Here is a 21060-nt window from a genome sequence, read left to right as displayed (position 1 = left end):
AAGGATCTTCAGGCAGTGGGCTGTTCCCACTCAAACCTCTGGACTATTTTAAGAATGAGTCTATACATCTGTCTCTAGCCTACTCAATGTACAACCGCTAGCTGGAAAGAATGAATGAGTGAGTGTAGGCTGCGAGTGATTCATGCCTCGGTAAACCACTCGTAGGCCTACGTTTTGACCTGAGAGCCGTGCCCTGAATTTATCCAAGAACCATCAGCAAGATTCCGATGACTGCCGAACTTCATCTCTGCCTCACACCTCTTCACTTTTTCTGCCTCTGCGGATGCTGTCAACAACCTTGCTAATTCTGTGTTCACTCTCTTTCTGCCCATCTTTCTACCTATTTTACAGAAAACAGGATGTCAAAGCCAGTAGAGGTTGAGAAGCTAGGGGCTGAATCTCCACTGGAGAGCACAGGTATGCATTACGTGTTGTGTGCGTGTGTGTTCTCATTTCTGTTATATTTCTGGAGGCCGATCTAACTTTTCACAAGGTCATTTTTGCAAAGCAGGGCCATTTGTGTGTGCGTGTGTGTGTGTGTGTGTGTGTATACAGATATTGACAGCTCTTCTGTTAGCCTGTCTTTGAAATCATATCCGCTATCTGGGTACCAATAGTTTACCTAGACACTATTCCACTTGTGGAAATTTTACCAAACTGTTTGCGGCGTACACATATTTATGTGCACACAAGTCAGTGCATGCATGTGATCGCGTTTCATGGGTTTTCATACCTATGCTTGTGTGCATAGGTGTACATGCGTTACTAGTGTGCGCTTGCCTGTGAGTGCGCATGCGTTGCTGGTTACATTGTGCACGCTCTGTCAGTGTCTAATTTTTTCCTCTATCTCCCACACAGATTCAGAGCGGAACGGTCCTGAATCAAATCACCAGGCAAGTGTGACTCTTGAGGTGTGCCTGTGTCCCTTTCCTCAACCCTTATATGACTAACAGAGCAAAAAAATTACAATAAAAATATTATAGCCGGCGAGATAAATCATAGGAAAAACAGCGTATACAGCGGTGTGGTGAGTCTGATGGCACCTGTGTTGGAATTCATCATTCTTTCTACTCCTGCAGGCTCAGTCAATGAAAGTCAACCCCTTCCCCCTATCACCAACACTGAGCAGCAACAAGGTGGGTGTGTTTGTGTGCATGCGTATATGTGTGTGTGTGTACACAATGTTCGTCTGTCTGTCCACCTGGCCACCTGTCTGCTTTTCTATGTGAGTACATTCGCGTTTCCTTTATCCAGGTCTACCCATGACTATTTGTGGGTCTGCAAGTGTCGTTGTATTGCAGCTTTGTGCTCATTTCTATGGCTTGAATTTAAGCATGCTCAATAATCCAGTTAAGAAAATTACAGAAAGTTGAATCAGCTCATCTGGACACAGCATTTATTTAGAGAAACGGTTCATCATTCATCTAAGTAACATCTTCAGTCTCAACTGACTGCAGGTATTCCCACCCTTATAAACAATACAGTGGCATAACAACTGAAAACAACAATCAGTTTCATATGCAAATTGCCGTGAGCATTAACGAGAGCTTGCCATTGAAACACATTGCCATTGTAACTCTAGTTAATCGTCATGGCAATTTGCATATGAAACTGATCGTTGTTTTTGGTTGTTATGCCATTGTAGTGCTTATAAGGGTGGGGATACCTGCAGTCAGTTGAGACTGAAGAGGTCACATAGATAAGTGATGAAACTTTTCTTCCAATAAACGTTGTGTCCAGACGAACTGGTTCAACTTTCGGTGATATGGCTTGAATGGCATTTTTTTTCTTTTGTGAACGTTGATGGGTCATCAGTTTGTACGTATCCACGATTAAGCCACTGAGAATATGATGGCATGTTTTCTTTGCAAAAACACTTGTGGAATTGAGTTGAATCCATGGTGCCACAGCTCCTCAAAAGGTAATATCATCCTAATTTGCATACCAATAGAAGGATATGCAAATCAAAGGGCTGTTAGGTCTCCCTGCCAGTTTGAACATGCCTGGTGTAGGAGGCAGAAAAAACATCCCTTTTGTACAACAAAAAAGACAAGCGAGGGTACGTCTCCTCCCAGCACTCATACAAGACAGACCAGCCATCCCTCAAACCAAAAGATCTAGATCCCAGATCAAGGTAGGATTAGCTGTGACTGAAATAATCTTAACCCACAATTACACACAAACCAATTGCCCACACAGTAAATTGTGGGGCTAAACTGCCAGGTGAGTTTTTGTTACTGATTCTATCGTAATATTGATCATTTACTTTTTCCATGCAGTTTCAAGTTGAGACTCCCCACCGTACTGGGGGGGGGGGGTTCTGTATGGCTTTTGTTGGTGCTGTCTGACTCCCTCCTTTTGCAGACAACCACGAATTGAAAGCAAGTTTCAATACAGCCAGAAGCTGCTGCTGCTGCTGCACAGGAGAGGAATTGTTTAAGAGAACTCTTCGTTTTGTTCCCCTTTTTGCAGTCGCCCGGAAAGAATAGTCTGGCAAACTGCCAATGTGAAGTTCAACTAAATAGTCACCTTTGCTTTACAGTGTTTTTTTTTAAAGGCATCTTCGTTGTCAAAGGGGATGGTTTGGATTTACGTACAAATAATGAGAATAGTGATGCAGAAATTACCTTGGTTGGCGAGCTGGCAGCTAGCCCGGCTAGTGGGCACGACCCATAATAAAACATTTAAAAATAATGAGTTAACCAAACGCAAAACTTCTTTTGTGTATTTCCAATGCTCAGTTCTTACCTGACTTACACCAGATCCGACGGCAAACGTTGGCAGAGCAATTCAATGAAAGGTGAATGGAAAGAGGCGATATGGCGCGGAAAACCACTGCGTTGCCCCACAAAATGGGGGGGGGGTGGTGCTGTTGCCACGGTTTCGCTTGGGTGGCGTCCCTGTGGAGTTCCATGACGTTGCAAAATGTCGACTTGCCGTTGTTTTCATCGACACATGACGCTGAGCCCTTGCGTATCCCGGGAGAGGTGCTAGCGCGCTAACGTCAGCATTCTAACGCTAGTCAAACGAAATACTGACGGCGTAGCCAAATGTATCCGTTCGCGTCGTTTCCGCTTTGTTTGTGGCGGGCAGAACGACGTGAAAACCGCGCTTGGCACATGCGTATTACGTTTTCAGCCAAGCGGTCGCGCGCGAGTTAAGACGCACGTTGAACAAACGGCGGATTTACCGAGCTGCGTTCGTGCCGTCGTCGCCGCTAAATCACACTGCCCACTGCTGGCCCGGAATGCACACTACAGCGTTTCCGGTCGTTTTTTTTTGGGCGGGTCGCCTGAACGCGGAACTTTTTTGAAACGCTACGGGGGAAAAACTTTTCCGTTTTTAGCAACACCGTTGTCGTGTAAACGTAATGTAAACTACTAATACGTGTCTGACCCTTTAGCCGAGCGGTTAGTGACGTCGCCTAGTGGCGCAGTACACCCCATATCGAATCCCGCACCGCGCAAGAAAATAACCGGTTACAGTAGCCTATATTTGGCGTCACATTCCCATAAAACCACTGTATGAGCTTGGAACTACTTTTTGTTTCTGGAGAAGGCCGGTGTATTACTACGCACCGCGGCGGTTATAACGCATATTAGCTGCCCGCGTTCACCACGGTTCGTTTCACTTTTGGCCCGGCTCCGTGGGTCTAGTAGGTCTTCGAGCACAGGACTCGCTACCGGTGAGTAACTCATACCAACCTAATCAATGTCAATGAATCCAAACTTATCTTTTTAATGTAGAAGATGGCAGCCTCGGTGAAGCGTTGTCTAGCACTTGTTTGTTTGTGTTTATTGACTGTGTGTGTGTGTGTGTGTGTGTGTGTGTGTGTGTGGCTATTCAACCCCGATTACTCTCACTAGAGAGCTGTTCAACGTTTGGCAGTCAACCCAATATACGTTCACAAACCCGGAAAGTGTTTTGGAGACCTTAGTTGGGGGAACAGCGGCCCTCTGCGAGACATGGAGGCGACGCAGACGGGGGAAGTGGTCCGGCAGCGGGGACTTCGGCCTGTACCCCCCACGGCGACTCACCCGGCGAAATTCCCCCAACAAAATGGACGAGCCGCTTCTCCTTAACGGGACCAACTAGGACTTTGCACGTTTGCCTCACTGAAACCGGGCTCAGCGACTCCACCCCCGGTAACGGATGACATCTGCCGGGTGTACCGATGTCAGTGTTAATGCTGCAGCCCGAGCTTGGAGTTATTGCTCATAAACTGCAAAGCCATTTTATTCACCGTTGGGGACTTTTCATCCTTCATCCGGGTCGGTGTTCACATCCAACCCCCCATACCCCCCCACCCCGCAACCACCGCCACTCCTGATACTCAGGCTGCACTCAAGATACATGTGAGCAGGCTTTTCCAGAGACAGAAGACCAGTCCAGACTGGTCTCCCCATCCCGCTTCAAATGCTCCGCCATCACCTCGGTCTCAAAGAAACCCTCCCATCACAGGACCGAATGGCTACAGGCCTGTCGCCCTGACGTCTGTGGTCATGAAGACCTCCAAACGACCGGTGTTAGCCCACCTGAAAAACGTCACAGGACACATGCTGGACCCACTGCAGTTTGCCTGCTGGGCAAACAGCTCAGTGGATGACGCAGTCAACATGGGACTGCACTACATCCTGCAACACCTTGACTGCCCAGTGACATATGCGAGGATCCTGTTTGTGGACATAAGCGCTGCGTTCAACGCCAACATTCCAGAAATCCTCTCCTCTGAAATCTCCCAGCTCACTGTATCCCCTGCCATCTGTGGATCACCAGCTTCCTGACAGGCAGGAAACAGCAGGTGAGGCTGGGGTAAGTCACTTCTGGCGTAAGGTCAGTCAGTGCCGGTGCCCCCCAGGGATGTGTCCTCTCCCCACTGGTCTCTCTCTACACCAGTGACTGAAGCTCCAAGGACCCAGCTGTTAAACTACTGAAGTTTGCAGACAACACTACAGTCATCAGACTCATCCAGGATGGCGACGAGTCTGCATATCTACAGGAGATTGAGCGGCTGGTGCTCTGGCATAGTCAGAACAACTTGAAGATGACACTGGATTTTAGGAGACACCCCTCAGCACTAAATCGGGGGGGGGAGCTAAGAGTACATCTGTTGCCATCTTACAATGCTGTGATTGCAAACATTCCCAAATCCTCTGACTGAAATTACCGTGACCATTAACTCGATTATTATATTAAACCGATCATCGCTTTCGGCCACTGTGTTGTTTATAAGGGTGAGGATACCTGCGTTATAAGGGTGAGGATAGTTTATAAAGGTGAGGATAGTTGAGACTGAAGAGGTCACTTAGATGAGTGATGAAACATTTCTCCCAAGAGCATGCATACCGACGCTACATTGCTATGTTTGTGCCGGGGGGCCCGATCCTTGTGGTGGACCAATTTCTGGCACAGCGTGTTTTGGGGTTTGAAAGCAACGGAGACTGGGTGTTTGGAAAATACGCGTCTCAAGGATGAGGATGTGCACATCTTTGATAGGGAGGAACGCTGGTTTGAACCGGGAGTCAGAGAGGCCGTCTATGTGAAGATGGGATTGATGCTACATCTGTCGCCATCTTACAGTGTGATTGCAGCTATTCCCCAATCCTCTGTGAATAGTACACATGGCCTTTGTAACTTTAGTTAATGGCAATTTGCATATGTGGTGTTTATAAGGGTGGGGGTATATACCTGCAGTCAGTTAAGACTGAAGAAGTTACTTAGATGAGTGATGAAAAGTTTCTCCAAATAAACGTGTCCAGATGAACTGATTCAACTTTCTGTGATTCTCTTACCTGGATTATCAGAATCAAGTTCATTGGCCATGTAGATTTGCGTCCACATGGGATTTGACTCCGGTTTCATGGCTCTCACAGTGTACTTAACATAGAATAACAACACAACAATCTTCAAATATATACACAAGGATTGACTATATACAGGTGAAATAAAGTGCAATGGTTCAGAGAATATATCAGAGATGCTGAAATAAATGTTAGCAGGTTACTTACTTACATACCTGAGGTAGATGGACATGATGGGGTGTGCCAGTATACATACGTTGTACATTGTTCCTTCCCCAAAGGCCATCTCTCTCATGAACACTTAAAAGCATCGCGCAATAATGGCCACTGCTTATGTAAATATAACACTTTGTAAACAGACCCTTCTGGTCAAGATGTCTAACCTACATAGTATTTACGATGTGCACTACCTCTTTAAACCAGATGTGCAATACAAATTTAAAATTTTAAATACATATTTAACATATACTTGTTTACTTAAATTAGGTAGTTGTTCCTTATCCACTGTGAAGGTCTAATGAGGAAGTTGTATTGCTGTAAAGCCCACTGAGGCAAATTTGTGACAATGGGCTATACAAATAAAATTGACTTTACTTTGGGGTGACCGGGTAGCGTAGCAGTCTATTCTGTTGCCTGCCAATACGGGGATCTTCGGTTCGAGTCCCCATGTTACCTCCGGCTTGGTCGAGCGTCCCTACAGACACAATTGGCCATGTCTGCGGGTGAGAAACTCGATGTGGGTATGTCTCGCCGTACTAGCGCCTGCTATGGTTGGTCGGGGCGCCTGTTCGGGGGGGACTGGGGGGAATAGTGTGATCCTCCCACGCGCTACATCCCCCTGGCGACACTCCTCACTGTCAGGTGAAAAGAAGCGGCTGGCGAGTCCACATGTATCCAAGGAGGCGTGTGGTAGTCTGCAGCCCTCCCCGGATCGGCAGAGGGGGTGGAGCAGCAACCGGGATGGCTCGGAAAGGTGGGGTAATTGGCAGGGTACAATTGGGGGAGAAAATCCAAAAAAACACTTCTTTTTTTTTTACTTGACTTAGCTGCTGTATACAGGTTACAATTATTGCTGTTATTGTTGTGTTTGTAACATAGGTATATGATATAGTATGTAGTTGTGAGGTTGATGGTAGGTGAAAATATAGTGTGTTCTTCTGGTACATGAGATAATATAGTGGGAGTACATAGCATTGTATATAGGCATGATGAGTTGTGGAGTTGTGGTATTGGTATATGGTATACTGCATGGGCAATATAGTATATAATGAATATGGTATAATATTTGTGCATAGGTTGTTAATTACTCAACCATAGCAAAGCCCTGTGTAGCAGCGACGTACCTGCTGTGCGTACATGCTTGCCTCCAATGTCCTGTTCCATGTGTTTCTTTTTTTTAATTTTCTTTTTTGTATGTTGTTTTTCTTTTTGTGTGTGTGTGTGTGTGTGTGTGTGTGTGTGTGTGGTGTCTGCAAGTGCTAGAAGCTGCTGTGTACTGGAGTCGAATTCCTCGTGTGCATAGGCACACTTGGCAGATAAAGTTCATTTTGATTTTAGGGGCCTCCAGGTAGTGTAGCGGTCTATTCCGTTGCCATCAACATGGGGGTCGGCGGTTCGAATCCCCCGTGTTACCTCTGGCTTGATCGGGCGTCCCTACAGAAAATAATTGGCTGTGTCTGCAGGTGGGAAGCCAGATGTGGGTATGTGTCCTGATTGCTGCATTAGCGCCTCTTCTGGTCGGTCGGGGTGCCTGTTCGGAGGGAAGGGGGAACTGGGGGAATAGTATGATCCTCCCACGCGCTACGTCCCCCCTGGCGAAACTCCTCACTGTCAGGTGAAAAGAAGTGGCTGGCGACTCCACATGTATCAGAGGAGACATGTGGTAGTCTGCAGCCCTCCCCCGGGTCGGCAGAGGGAGTGGAGTAGCGACCGGGACGGCTCGGAGGAGTGGGGTAATTGGCCGGATACAATTGGGGAGAAAAAGGGGGGGGGTTTATTGTGATTCTGAGGTGTTGGATGAACTCACAGTGTGAAACTTCCTTGTTGTCTACCAAGGTTTTCATTAATTCTTCTCTACCTTCATCTGTCTGCTGTCTTCCTGCCAGAACAAGATGGAGGAGTGTGGTGAGATGTCCCCGGCCCTGCCACCCTCTCATGGCCCAACTCCATCACAGACCGCACTGCAACATACACAACTCATGCTGACCAGCTCCCAGCTGGCAGGGGTAAGACACTTCTGTACACTTATGTACACCTGTACATAAACATGGAAAAAAATACACATCTTGACAGTCTACCTGTTGGTGGAGCTTTGCTTTTCGTCATGCTTGCTTCTCTGGCACTGCTTTTGAACACTTCCTTCCTTTCTCATCTATCCATTTTCTTTTCTTCGTTTTCCCTCCTTTTTGTGTGCCTTCTCTTCTTTACTTTTCTTCTCTCCATCAGTTGACAGCTCTGTTGCCAGCTCAGCAGCAGTTGTTGCTGCAGCAGGCTCAGGCGCAGCTGCTCGCTGCAGCCGTGCAGCAGTCCAGTGCCGCCCACGCCGCTCACGCTGCCCATGCAGCCGCCCAAGCCAATCAGCAAGCTCAGGCAGCCGCAGCAGCGAATCAGCAGGCCCAGCAGCAACAGCAGGCGGGACAAACAGGCCAGCAAGCCCAATCCCAGCCCCAGGGACAGGGACAGAGCACACAGGAACAGACAGCCCAAAGTGTCCCTGTCCCGCCTCCTCCTCCCCAGCTCACCCTCTCTCAGCCAATCCAGCTTACCGCCCAGGTACCGACTACCAATCACAGCCATCTTCTGATGAGGGGCTTGATTGATGAACCAGGATTTTTTTTTGCTATGGACCAATTAGACTAAACTATGGACCAGTTTCTCCCTGCATGCTTATTGTGTGTCCCAGTGGTTGAAGGTTTACCACCCTGTGTGTGTTCCTCTTTCCGTGATCTTTTCTCCCAGCTGTGTGGTCACCATATGATCATGGCTCTATTTTCTCACTCAAACTTAATACACTTTAAGTATAATCCCTTACACCAGTGGTTCTCAATCTGGTTCTCAGGTACCACCGACACCACTGGTTTCCTATTCTACCAAGTAATTAAAAGCTTTCACATGTTGATCCAGGTCTAAAACCTCCCTGATTGGAGGCTGGAATAACTGGAACAACAGGTAAGCATAATGAAATACCTGGCAAAATGGTACCTGAGGGCCTGACTGAGAACCACTGCCACTGGTACCTTTTCTTCCCCGAAATGCAGGAGAAACGGCACATAGTAGTGGATTGGTCTGAGTGAGCTATCAATTATCATCACTCTGATCTGTCCATCTTCTCCATCAAACAGGACATCCAGCACTTGCTGCAGCTTCAGCAGTTGGTGCTGGTTCCGGGTCATCCTCTCCAGTCTCCTGCCCAGTTCCTCCTGCCGCAGGCACAGCAGGGCCAGCAAGGTTGTTACTGGAATACTCTCATGTTGCTATTGACTTCACCATAGTTCTATGTTCATAAGGATAAAAGTATAGGAGTACAGGTGCATAAGGATAAAAGTCATACAATACTAAAAAAAGCAAAAACTTTTTTTTTCTTTTTGGACCAGGACTCCTATCGACACCAAATCTAATTCCGCTACCTCAGCAAAACCAAGGCGGCCTGCTGTCTGCTCCGACCAGACTGGGTCTCCAAGCACAGGTAGGGCTTTCCAGTAAATGCCACCACCTAAATTATGAGCTCCACTACCAATGTCGGGTTACATTAACATCATCACGCCAATCTGGCGTTCCCCCTCCTTGACGGGGCCTGTGGTGTTGTTTTGACTTTGAGGGTGGGAAGAGCGTCTTTGCCATATATTCTGTAAATGACCGCCAAGGCAATATCAAAGTGATTTAGCGGTCATTTACATATTCATATATTCAGTAAACATTTGGGAATATGTAACTCCCCCACAAGTAAAGATCTGTTTGTAGAGCTTTTAGGCTATTTAAAACGTCTGATTATGGTGAAATAAAAGACCATGAAATGTTTCTTCAGTCAATCATAGCCTATTTGGATCGAAATCAGAAGCAGTTGGAATCATCAGAATCAGAATCAAAATACTTTATTCATCCCTGAGGGGAAATTATTATTATTTTTATTTTTTATTTTTTTTACTTGAGTTGACCAGAAAACAACCAATATAAACTTTTATTTCTCTTTATTTAAAAGAACTATGTAAGGGTGAACCACATTTTACGTGCGCGTCAGCCGTCCAAATTTTTACCTTGGTGATTTTTGGGCACGGTTCAGTGATTTCAAAGGAAGCATTCCTTCCATGTCTGAATACTACTGAATTCCATAAAGCAATCATCACCTCTGTCTCTTCTTCTCTCGCTCACCTTCATATCCATTTTAGAGGGATAAGAGCGTAGAGGTGAGCAGCGGAGGAGGCGTGGCCTCGGTGCCCTCAGTGACCTCTCACCCCGAGGAGCCCAGTGACCTGGAGGAGCTGGAGCAGTTTGCCCGCACCTTCAAACAGAGACGCATCAAACTGGGCTTCACGCAGGTAGGGAGGATCATTTGTATGTTTACATCCATACTGCTAACCAGGTAAAGGTGTTTGCATGACTGCTTCTGAAGTCATGCAGACGCCTTTATCTGCAATAATTTATTGGGGTAATGTCAAAATTAGAGTCGAACACCAAGATCTTTGCTCAGTCTTGTGGTTTATTAGTGCATATTTACTCTATAACCAAGTTACTTTCAGCTTTGCAGAAAACAACTATTTGCCCATTGGCTCACTAACAGCTCAGAGAGGCTGGTAAATAGGAATGCTCATGTTCTGGGTTTCTACAATAACATGTAATGGACAAAAAAAAAATAAGAATAAAAAAGGTGGCAACAATGATCCAACATGTTTACTTGAGGATTGTCACTGCCTGGATTGGGCAGTGACAAATAAAAGGTGTCCCGTATACTGTCAAAGAAAGAAGAAAGCATCAGTTCATCTGGACACAACGTTTATTGACAGTTGCGTTTCATCACTCATCTAAGTGACCTCTCCAGTCTAAACTGATTGCAGGTATTCCCACCCTTATAAACAATACAGTGGCATAACGACCAAAACCAACGATCAGTTTCATATGCAAATAGATGTAACCATTAACTAGAGTTACAGTGGCCATGTGTACTATTCACAGAGGATTTGGGAATGTTTGCAATCACAGCATTGTAAAATGGCAACAGATGTACTCTTAGGCCCCCCATCTCGGTTCAGGGATGGTCGTTCCCTCTTAACACAGATGGCCTCTTTGACTCCCCGTTCAAACCAGCGTTCCTCCCTATCAAGGATGTGCACATCCTCATCCTTGAAAGAGTGGCCACTGGCCTGTAGATGGTGTAGACTGTGGAGTCCTGGCCTGACGTATTAGCTCTTCTGTGTTGTGCCATCCTCTTGGCCAGCATCTGTTTAGTTTCCCCGATGTACAAGTCATGGCAGTCCTCCTGGCACTTAACAGCGTACACAATATTGCGCTGTTTGTGCCGGGGGACCCAATCCTTGGGGTGGACCAGTTTCTGGTGCAGCATGTTTTGGGGTTTCAAAGCCACTGAGACACGATGTTTGGAAAATATGTGTCTCAACTGTTCCGACGCTCCCGCCAGATATGGAATCACCAGTGGTTTATGCTTAGACAGCTGTTGTCCTTCTCCTCTCTTCGGTCGGCTGGTGCACTCTTTGGGCGTCTTCCTGGCTTTGACAAACACCCAGTTAGAATAACCACACTTAACCAGGGCCTGTTTAATGTGGGATTTCTCCCCTTCCCCGTCCGCTGTGTCGGTGGGGACGTTGTCAGCTCGGTGGTACAGCGTCCTGATGACTCCTAGTTTGTGCTTCAGTGGATGATGAGAGTCAAACCTTAAGTACTGATCAGTATGTGTTGGTTTATGATAAACATCAACAATCAAATGTCCCCCATCACCAATTACAATTTCACAGTCTAAGAAGGCTAACCTGTCATTTTTCACATCCTCCCTGGTAAACTTGGTGTGGTTGTCCACTGAGTTAAAGTGGTGGATGAAATGTGGTCCATACTGAGATTTAATTTTAACCCAGGTGTCGCTCACAAATCTGAACCAATGGCTAGGCGGTGTCCCTGGATAGGACATCAGAGCCCTCTTTTCCCCTTCCTCCATGTACAAGTTGGCCACTACAGGTGAGAGTGGGGAACCCATAATACACCCATGCTTCTGCCTATAGTACTGACCCCTGTATGTGAAGTACATGGATTGAAGACACAGTTTCAGGAGCAGGCACACTTGGTCAGTGTTAAGGGTGATCCTATTGCAGTGGGTGGGGTCATTTTGTAATTTCTTACGGACTACCTCAAAACTACGGGATTATGTTATTCCCAAATCCTCTGTGAATAGTACACATGGCCGTTGAAACTCTAGTCAATGGTGATGGCAATTTGCATATGAAACTGATCGTTGTTTTTGGTCGTTATGTCACTGTATTGTTTATAAGAGTGGGGATACCTGCAGTCAGTTTAGACTGAAGAGGTCACTTAGATGAGTGATGACGGTTTGCAGCTGAGTGTGAAATGGCTGGGATGAGAGTCAGCACCTCCAAGTCTGAGGCCATGGTTCTCTACCGGAAAATGGTGGATTGCTCCCTCCGGGTTAGGGTTAAGTTGTTGCCTCAAGTGAAGGAGTTCAAGTATCTTAGGGTCTTGTTCACGAATGAGGGTAAGATGGAGCGGGAGATTGACAGGTGGATTGGTGCAGCATCAGCAGTAATGCGGACGTTGTACCGGACCATTGTGGCAAAGAGGGAGCTGAGCCGGAAGGCAAAGCTCTCAATTTACCAGTCAGTCTTCGCTCCAATCCCCCCCTGTTGTCATGAGCTTTGGGTAGTGACCGAAAGGGTGAGATCGCGGATACAAGTGGCTGAAATGAGTTTCCTCTGTAGGGTGTCAGGGAAATAGGGTGAGGAGCTCAGACATCCGGAGGGAGCTTGGAGTAGAGCCGCTGCTCCTTCGCATCGAAAGGAGCCAGTTGAGATGGTTCAGGCATCTGATTAGGATGCCTCCTGGCGCCTTCCTTTGGAGGTTTACCGGGCATGGCCAACTGGGAGGAGACCCCGCGGTAGACCCAGAACTCGCTGGAGGGACTACATGTCCAATCTAGTCTGGGAACGCCTTGGGATCCCCCAGGAGGAGCTGGAGGGCATTGCTGGGGAGAGGGATGTCTGGAGTGCCCTACTTAGCTTGCTGTCACCGCGACCCGACTCCAGAAAAGCAGCTGAAGATGAGATGAGATGAGATGACGTTTCTCTCTCAGTAAACATCGTGTCCACATAAACTGATTCAACTTTCTTCAATTTTCTTACCTGGATTATTGAGCATGCATCATTATCATCATCATCGACGGTCACTCGAAGCGAGTATGACTGTCCTCTCCGTGAGGTTGTCTACTTATGGGTCTTCAGATGCATGTAGAGGCCAATCCGCAACGAGCATTATGTAGACACTTTCTTCGGGTGTTGGCCAGCCTTGTTTTGTGGTTGTTTTGTGTTAATGTCTTTGTATTTTGATCAACATTGTCTTTCAGTATGGTTTAATTTATCACAGGCTCTGCATTGTTTGTTTCTAGAGGGACAGTCACCCTCATGAGGATATTTACACATGGCCATTGAAACTCTAGTCAATGGTCACGCCTATTTGCATATGAAACCCATCATTAGTTTCGGTGGTTATGCCCCTATATTTTTGTAAGGACGGGGTTCTTACTGCAGAGGTCACTAAGATGAATGATGAAGCGTTTCTATCACTGAACAGTGTGTCCAGATGAACTGATTCAACTTTCTTTGATTTTCTTACCTAGATTATTGAGCATGGATAAAGATGTAATGTGATTTTTTTTTTCAAATTGCCTACTCCAATATTCAATCACATGCCCCTCGGATTTCTTTTACGTCCCACATAAAGCTCATTTTGGGGGCTGATATCAGAAAGTTTGCCTTGCTACTGATACCTTTGAATTTAGGACAATTAACACGTTGACGTACAAACAGACAGACCGTTATTCATTATTCTGTCAAACCTGCAGATACCTCAGCAGATACCTGCTGGTAATGTGTGAAAACCTGATATCGGCCTCGAACTTGAAAAATGTATCATTATTTCAACAAATAATTTTCAAGTTTGATAAGAATCAAGTCTCAAATGGTGTTAACTGAATTTGTACTGGGCGGCACGGTGGCACAGTGGTTAGCATGGTCGCCTCACAGCAAGAAGGTCCTGGGTTCGATCCCCAGGGTAGTCCAACCTTAGGGGTCATCCCGGATCGTCCTCTGTGTGGAGTTTGCATGTTGCATGTTGCATGTCTGCGTGGGTTTCCTCTGGGTGCTGCGGTTTCCTCCCACAGTCCAAAGACATGTAGATCAGGTGAATCGGCCATACTAAATTGTCTCTAGGTGTGTGTGTGTGTGTGTGTGTGTGTGTGTGTGTGTGTGTGTGTGTGTGTGTGTGTGTGTGTGTGTGTGTGTGTGTGGCCCTGTGATGGCCTGGCGGCCTGTCCAGGGTGTCTCCCTGCCTGCCGCCCAATGACCACTGGGATAGGCTCCAGCATCCTTGCAGCCCAACTGGGATAAGCGGCTTGGATAATGGATGGATGGATAAAGATGTTCCTTAGACTGACTGTCTCATATTGCAAGCAAAATGTCATTATTTGAAACCATGTAAATGCTTTAATCAAAATATTAACCTTAAATTGATTTTGATTACTCCCAGTGTTCAAGGTATTGATTTGTATGCAAACATACTGTGTGTGTGTGTGTGTGTGTGTGTGTGTGTGTGTGTGTGTGTGTGTGTGTGTGTCGTGCGCGATTACATTATTTTATACATTTGTGTACATGAGTTCTTTTGCAGTTGCATTCTCTTGACATTTGTACTCTTTATAGCGATGGCTGTAATTTGATCTCTGTCAATTAAATGTCTCTCCCTCTATCGCTCTCTCCTTCTTTCACATCCCACAACATGTCGTCTCTCCATCAGGGTGACGTTGGCTTGGCCATGGGGAAGTTGTATGGGAACGACTTCAGCCAGACCACCATCTCCCGCTTCGAGGCCCTCAACCTTAGCTTTAAGAACATGTGCAAGCTGAAGCCACTGCTCGAGAAGTGGCTCAACGATGCAGGTGACATGGGAGGATAGAGTCATGGCACACTTGTCTTGCATCATATCTGGACATCTGGGTTTAATACATATTTTCTCAGTATTTTCCAAAAATGTTGTAGCTGCTACAAAGAGTTTATCACTGATTATTTCTGTCTCGGTTTGATTTTGATTAGTCCATATGACCGACACGGTCAGACGAGACCAGCAGTGAGACAACTCGATGCTGCTAAATACTGATTCCAAATGCTCATCTCTGAGTCGAATATCCCGTTAACTCTGACGAAACAACTTACGGCGCACAGGCGGGATGCATGCAGTGCTCATACAAAATTAGGTCGTTCTGCGAAACAAGGCTGCTTATGTCCACGGGTGTGCACAGCCAACAAAATCCTAAACTCCCTCTAGCAGCTGTAAATTTGTTAAGTTTGCATGTCTAGACTCGTGACAAAGGCAGATGTATAACTTTCAGATAAAACAAAGACAATGTCAAAGAGTTTTACTGAGGATTCAAAGTTTTATTCAGCTCTTATTCTGCCTCAGTCTGCTGCTCGATAAAGCCGTGCAGTGAAATTGGTCTCACCTTGACTGTGTGTGTGTGTGTGTGTGTGTGTGTGTGTGTGTGTGTGTGTGTGTGTGTGTGTGTGTGTGTGTGTGTGTGTGTGTGCGCGCGTGTGCAATCCACTATCAGAGACCATGTCCATAGACAGCACCCTCCCCAGCCCCAGCTCGCTGTCCTCTCCCTCGGTGGGCTATGAGGGACTGCCAGGCCGCCGCAGAAAGAAGAGAACCAGCATCGAGACCAACGTCCGTGTGGCCCTGGAGCGCTCCTTCATGACGGTAAGAAACTCCCTGCCGTTAACCGGGTAAAGTTATGATCAGATTTAATTTATGATTCAGACTAATGTTATTGAAATCTTATATTTTATTAATATTGAATTTTGAATTTGATCTATTCTGATTTATGTCTGATTATTTATTTAGTTATTATTATTTATTATTATTAATATTGAATATTGAGTGTTGAATCTGATTCTGATCTATTGCGTCCAGGTAGCGTAGCGGTCTATTCCGTTGCCTACCAACACGGGGATTACCGGTTCGAATCCCCGTGTTGCCTCCGGCTTGGTCGAGCATCCCTACAGACGCGATTGGCCGTGTCTGCGGGTGGCAAGCCGGATGTGAGTGTGTGTCCTGGTTGCCGCACTAACTCTTCCTCTGGTCGGTCGGGGCGCCTGTTTGAGGGGGAACTGGGGGGAATAGCGTGATCCTCCCACGCGCTACGTCCCCCTGGTGAAACTCCTCACTGTCAGGTGAAAAGAAGCGGCTGGTGACTCCACATGTATGGGAGGAGGCATGTGGTAGTCTGCAGCCCTCCCCGGATTGGCAGAGGGGGTGGAGCAGAGATTGGGACGGCTTGGAAGAGTGGGGTAATTGGCCGTATACAATTGGAGAGAAAAGGGGGGGGGGATCCAAGGGGGAAAAAAAAGTGATCTATTCTGATTTATGTCGTATTTTCATTTATTATTATTTATGTCTTATTATTTATTTATTATGCTTCGGTTCGGATAATGGATGGTTTTTTTTTATATATTCAAATGCCTTAACAATGTATGTATAAAGAAAAATTGAAGAGCTCATCTATAGAAAAATTACATATTATGTGGGTAGGATAGAATATGTAAGCTGATATAGCAGATTATATTGTAAAAAGTAAACATTTACAGTGGTGGTGCCATACATTAAACGCTATAATGGAATTTTAATTGTATATTCTTTGTGTATTTTATGGGACTCTCCACCAAGTCTTATTCCTTGTATGTGCAAACTTACTTGGCCAATAGCAAAGCTTGACCTTCCTTGTGTGGGTTGAATAAAGTTTTAAAGGGCTGAACTGAACTTCCTTCACCTCTCACACACGTTGCAGAACCAGAAGCCTACCTCAGAGGAGATCCTGCTGATTGCCGAGCAGCTCAACATGGAGAAGGAGGTGATCCGCGTTTGGTTCTGCAACCGCCGGCAGAAAGAGAAACGCATCAACCCCTCCAGTGCGACCCCTCCCCTGCCCAGCCAGCCCCCCACTGCCCCACCAACGCACAAGCCCCCCTGCTACAGTCCCCACATGGTATGACTTGTTTAGCGCCCACGACCGTCTGACAGTGACACTTCAATGGTGGCGCGAAGGTTTCTGTAGTTCCATGTACGCAGATGATGAATGTGGTCCTAAGCGCTTAGAAACTGCATGCATTCACACACACATCTGACCACCTCTGAAGGAGGTTTGGGTGACCGAACTCTCAGTCCATCTCGGATGTGTTCACACCTTACACCTGCGTTTTAGCTTGTGACCCAATCACCCAAGACACATTTTAATACTAGGTATGAACAGGGCCAAAAGCAATCTTTCAATTGGAATTAGCTGTTGGGACATCTTTAGTCATCAAAACCTAATCTCTCTCTTTCCCTCCCCCCACCAATCTCTCTCTCGCTCTCTCTCGCCATCTCGGTCTTTTCGACAGATGTCCAGCCAGCTGTCCCAGGCCGTGACCAGTCTCAGCAGCACAACAGCGACCACCATGTCCTCCGTCTGCCCCCTGACCTCCAGCCTCAGCTCAACCCACCCCTCCCTCAGCTCCACCCACCCCTCGCTCAGCTCTGCCCCCTCTCCAGTGACTCCTCCTCCACCCCGCAGCACCGCCAGCCCAGCCACCCCCAGCCACAGCACACTCAACCTCAACACAGGGTGAGAGCGCACACAAACCCAATCCACCCTTCCACAAAACCCGGTGTTTCTACATGGTCACTTCTCTGTTGTAAGGTTTGGTAGATTTCCGGCTTGAGCCCTGTCTTCATGCGGGTGATGGGTTCAGCGTTCGGATACATTTTCAGTGATAAAAGTACGATTCCCAAGCACTGGGTGTGCGTTTGGTTTTGATTTAGAGGAAAATTGGGGTTGAAATCTAAAGTTGTAGTTTTATTTTTCTTCAGCTTTGCCGGGTTCTCTTGCCGAGGTGATCTGGCAACGCTAAATGAATTTAGACAAAACTCAAATCCAAACACAAGACAAGCCTCATCCACACATTACACACCAAAGCAGCCCGGCACCATGACACACTTCTACACATATCTCCGCAATGAACACTTAACTGCGCTATGCCTGGTTCACCTGCAGTTTGTAGTTAAACGGTTTGACACAACCACGCACACACACTGAGATCATTTTCGTGCACACACATACACACACACACATGCTGAGCTCCCAACATGTTGTTGGGTGCCGCTGCAGGCTCTGTGCAGCAGTGCATTCTAATCCTGTGTGTGTTTGTGTATGTTTGTTTGTGTGTGTTTTTGTGTTCACAGCTTATGGCGTATGGGTAAAAAGAATGGTGACGTTTCTAACTACATCACCGATTTTGCTGCAAACTTGAGGTGAATACAGCGGAGAGTTGCTCACACTTCACACACAGACGTGCACAACAGACACACACATTAATATCACAAAGGAAAATGCATTCATTCTAAATACAGCAAAATGTTGCTTCATTTAATTGTATCATATCCGACTTATTGACAACTTCATAGGATTTCAAGTTCGTGCCTTTGACAGCTTTTTCTGACATGCTCTATTTTTGTTGCTTCCTGTGTTTCCAACCTCTCAGATGAACCTGTGCAGCCAATATTCAGCTTTCTGAAGTTCTTTATGTGTGCAGGCTGAGTTTGCCCTCTGCTTCTCCTTGTGGCTAAACCTGCTTGTTTCTCACCTTTTCTCCTCTGCCTGTCTGCGTTCATGTATGCTCGTGCGGGTATGTTTGCTGTGTGTGTGTGTGTGTGTGTGTGTGTGTGTGTGTGTGTGTGTGTGTGTGTGTGTGTTTGTGCATGTACGTGTGACACAACAGGAATACTGTGATGGGAGTTAACACAGGGATGAACCAAGCTCTCCTTGGTAACAACCCCCTGGCTACTATCCAAGGTGTGTTTGGGGGGGAGAGAGAGAGAGCGAGAGAGAGAGTTGTATAAAGTTGCGTGGGGCCATACTTGGAACAAGAAAGGAGAGGAAGAAGTTGCATTGCTGAGTATCAGCATGGCTGATGAGCAGAATATAGTTGATAGATCAAGGTCAGGGTATACTTTATTGGACCATTTCAGGACGATGCTTGAGCATCATAAAAGCAGAGCTCATAAAAGCACAGCCAAAGGGCATGTCTCAATTAGTTTCATTAACCCCTCTTTCCCTCCTAAACACACACACTCAGACTCCTCCGCTTATAAGCGTACCGTGTATATGCACATCCACATACAAGAATAGCAGAGTGCAAAGAAATTAGCTGTCTAAAACTACATTTGTACAGAACAAGTATGAATTTGTATCAGTTCCTCAGAAATACCCGCCAGAAAAGCGCTAAACTTCTGTCCAGTCTACAACCACGTGCAAACTCATCAAATTTTTAGCACTGTAAATGAGAATGATGTTGGGAAGGTCTTCCTGAAGAGAGCGGAGTGATAGCTAATAAAGGTATGCATGGTAAGAGAAGTCCTCCTGAAGCACACTGAAAATTGAATCAACAGAGCTCAGTAACCCCTCAATGTCCCTTCTATAACTTTCATGTCCAGTCTGTCCTCATTGTGGTCTGTGTTGACCCATGGCTCCAGTCCATCCCATCAAGTGTGTGTGTGTGTGTGTCTTAGTGTGTATGCTGTAGTTTGTGTGTGCGACTTCACTCATTCTCATGCTGTTGCTGTATGTCTCAGTGACCTTTAGCGCTTCACCTCTGCATCTCACTGAGTGAAACCAGTCAAATAATGTAAATTATTAACCCCGGTGTCTTCCATCCTTCTATCCCTACCCCCCCCCTCTCTCTCCTCTCTCTCTCTCAGCCCTAGCAGCCAGTGGTGGCCAGCTGCCTCTTTCCAGTCTTGAGGGGGGCAGTAAGGTGCTGTTGGGGGGCTCTGGGGGCCAGGGTGGGAGGCTCCCCTCCTCTCTTTTCCTCAACCACCCCGCCCTCCTCCACATGGGCCAGAATCCTGGTGCTGGATTGGTCAGCGCCGCCGTAGCCAAAGCTTCCCCTTTCCCCTCAGCCAGCAGCATTAGCCCCACCCCCTGCTCCCCGTCACCCTGCTCCAGCCCCGCCTCTTCCTGCTCCTCCAGCGAAATGGCACACAGCCCTCCCTCTCTCGGAGGAGCCAAGATTGAGTGACCCCGCCATGGTCCAATCAGAGAGGAAGAGGAGGAGGAAACAAGAACCTCGCCTTTCACACCAAAGCTATCTCTTTCCCTCGCTTGTGCTCTTCCTCCGTTTATTTTTCAAAACATCTCTCTCTCTCTCACTCACTCTCTCTCTCTCTCTCTCACTCTCTCGCTCTCCAAGTCTTTCAATGCCAAAAATACACAGAATGAAAGAGAGAAGAGAAAGAGGGAGCGAAAGAAGTGAAAGAGGTGAGAAGGAGGGAAAAGAGGAAGATCGAAACCAAAAATCTTTATCTATCTAAACATATGGAGAGGAGGCAACATGGGACCTTTTTGTCAATAACAAGCGATATCGACGCTGCACCTGTCCGCTCTTTCTCTCTGTGGGAAAACAAACCAAGGACTCGTTAGCAAAGGGACGGAAGAGAGGGCAGAGACGCCTGTCGAGACGTGTAAACCAAAAATGACAAAAGAATACCCTACTGTGTGTCTAGGGAACGGTGGCAAGGCCAAAAAAGATGAGAAGGAGGACTTTGTTGTTGCTGTTTTTTCAATTGTTTTCATTTTATTTTTATTTTTTTTTCCAAAAAGCTGCGGGTCTGAAGGAGGAGGAGAAAGGAAGGATAATTTTAAACCAAAAATTTACCTGAGGAGGTGGTGGAGGAACACACAATGACAAAAAAAAAAAATGACAACCATACCAAAATCCCAAATACCAAAAACCAAAAATACGGAGAGAAAAGCTTTATTCAAAAAGGACGTGTAAATACTGAAGCTATCCAGGACCAGGACTTTACTGCTACTGCTACACACACACACAGACACACACACACCAGACGACAACAGCTGATTCATCCTGCCATCCAGTCTGCTACTGACTCATCTGTGTCTGTCCCAGTCCATCTGTCTGTCTGTGACCATGCCTTGTCT

At 46.6% G+C, this 21060-nt stretch overlaps 1 protein-coding gene across 1 annotated transcript; it reads left to right on the top strand.

The window, feature by feature from the left end:
• The first annotated feature begins 351 nt into the window (after nt 1–351).
• pou2f2a (POU class 2 homeobox 2a) lies at nt 352–20140 on the top strand. Its single transcript, XM_056286635.1, has 14 exons — nt 352–417; nt 859–893; nt 1080–1136; nt 7907–8026; nt 9143–9248; nt 9395–9486; nt 10187–10336; nt 14826–14967; nt 15637–15785; nt 16873–17070; nt 17465–17688; nt 18306–18374; nt 18842–18915; nt 19821–20140. Exons 1-14 carry the CDS (start codon nt 360–362, stop codon nt 20138–20140), a joined length of 1794 nt encoding a protein of 597 aa, XP_056142610.1. The 5' UTR covers nt 352–359.
• Nucleotides 20141–21060: the final 920 nt, after the last annotated feature.

Source organism: Lampris incognitus, chromosome 9, assembly GCF_029633865.1.
Source record: "Lampris incognitus isolate fLamInc1 chromosome 9, fLamInc1.hap2, whole genome shotgun sequence".
In the NCBI taxonomy this organism is placed as follows: Eukaryota; Metazoa; Chordata; class Actinopteri; order Lampriformes; family Lampridae; genus Lampris; species Lampris incognitus.
The sequence above is the reverse complement of the archived record's forward strand: the minus strand, read 5'-3'. Positions and strand labels throughout refer to the sequence as shown.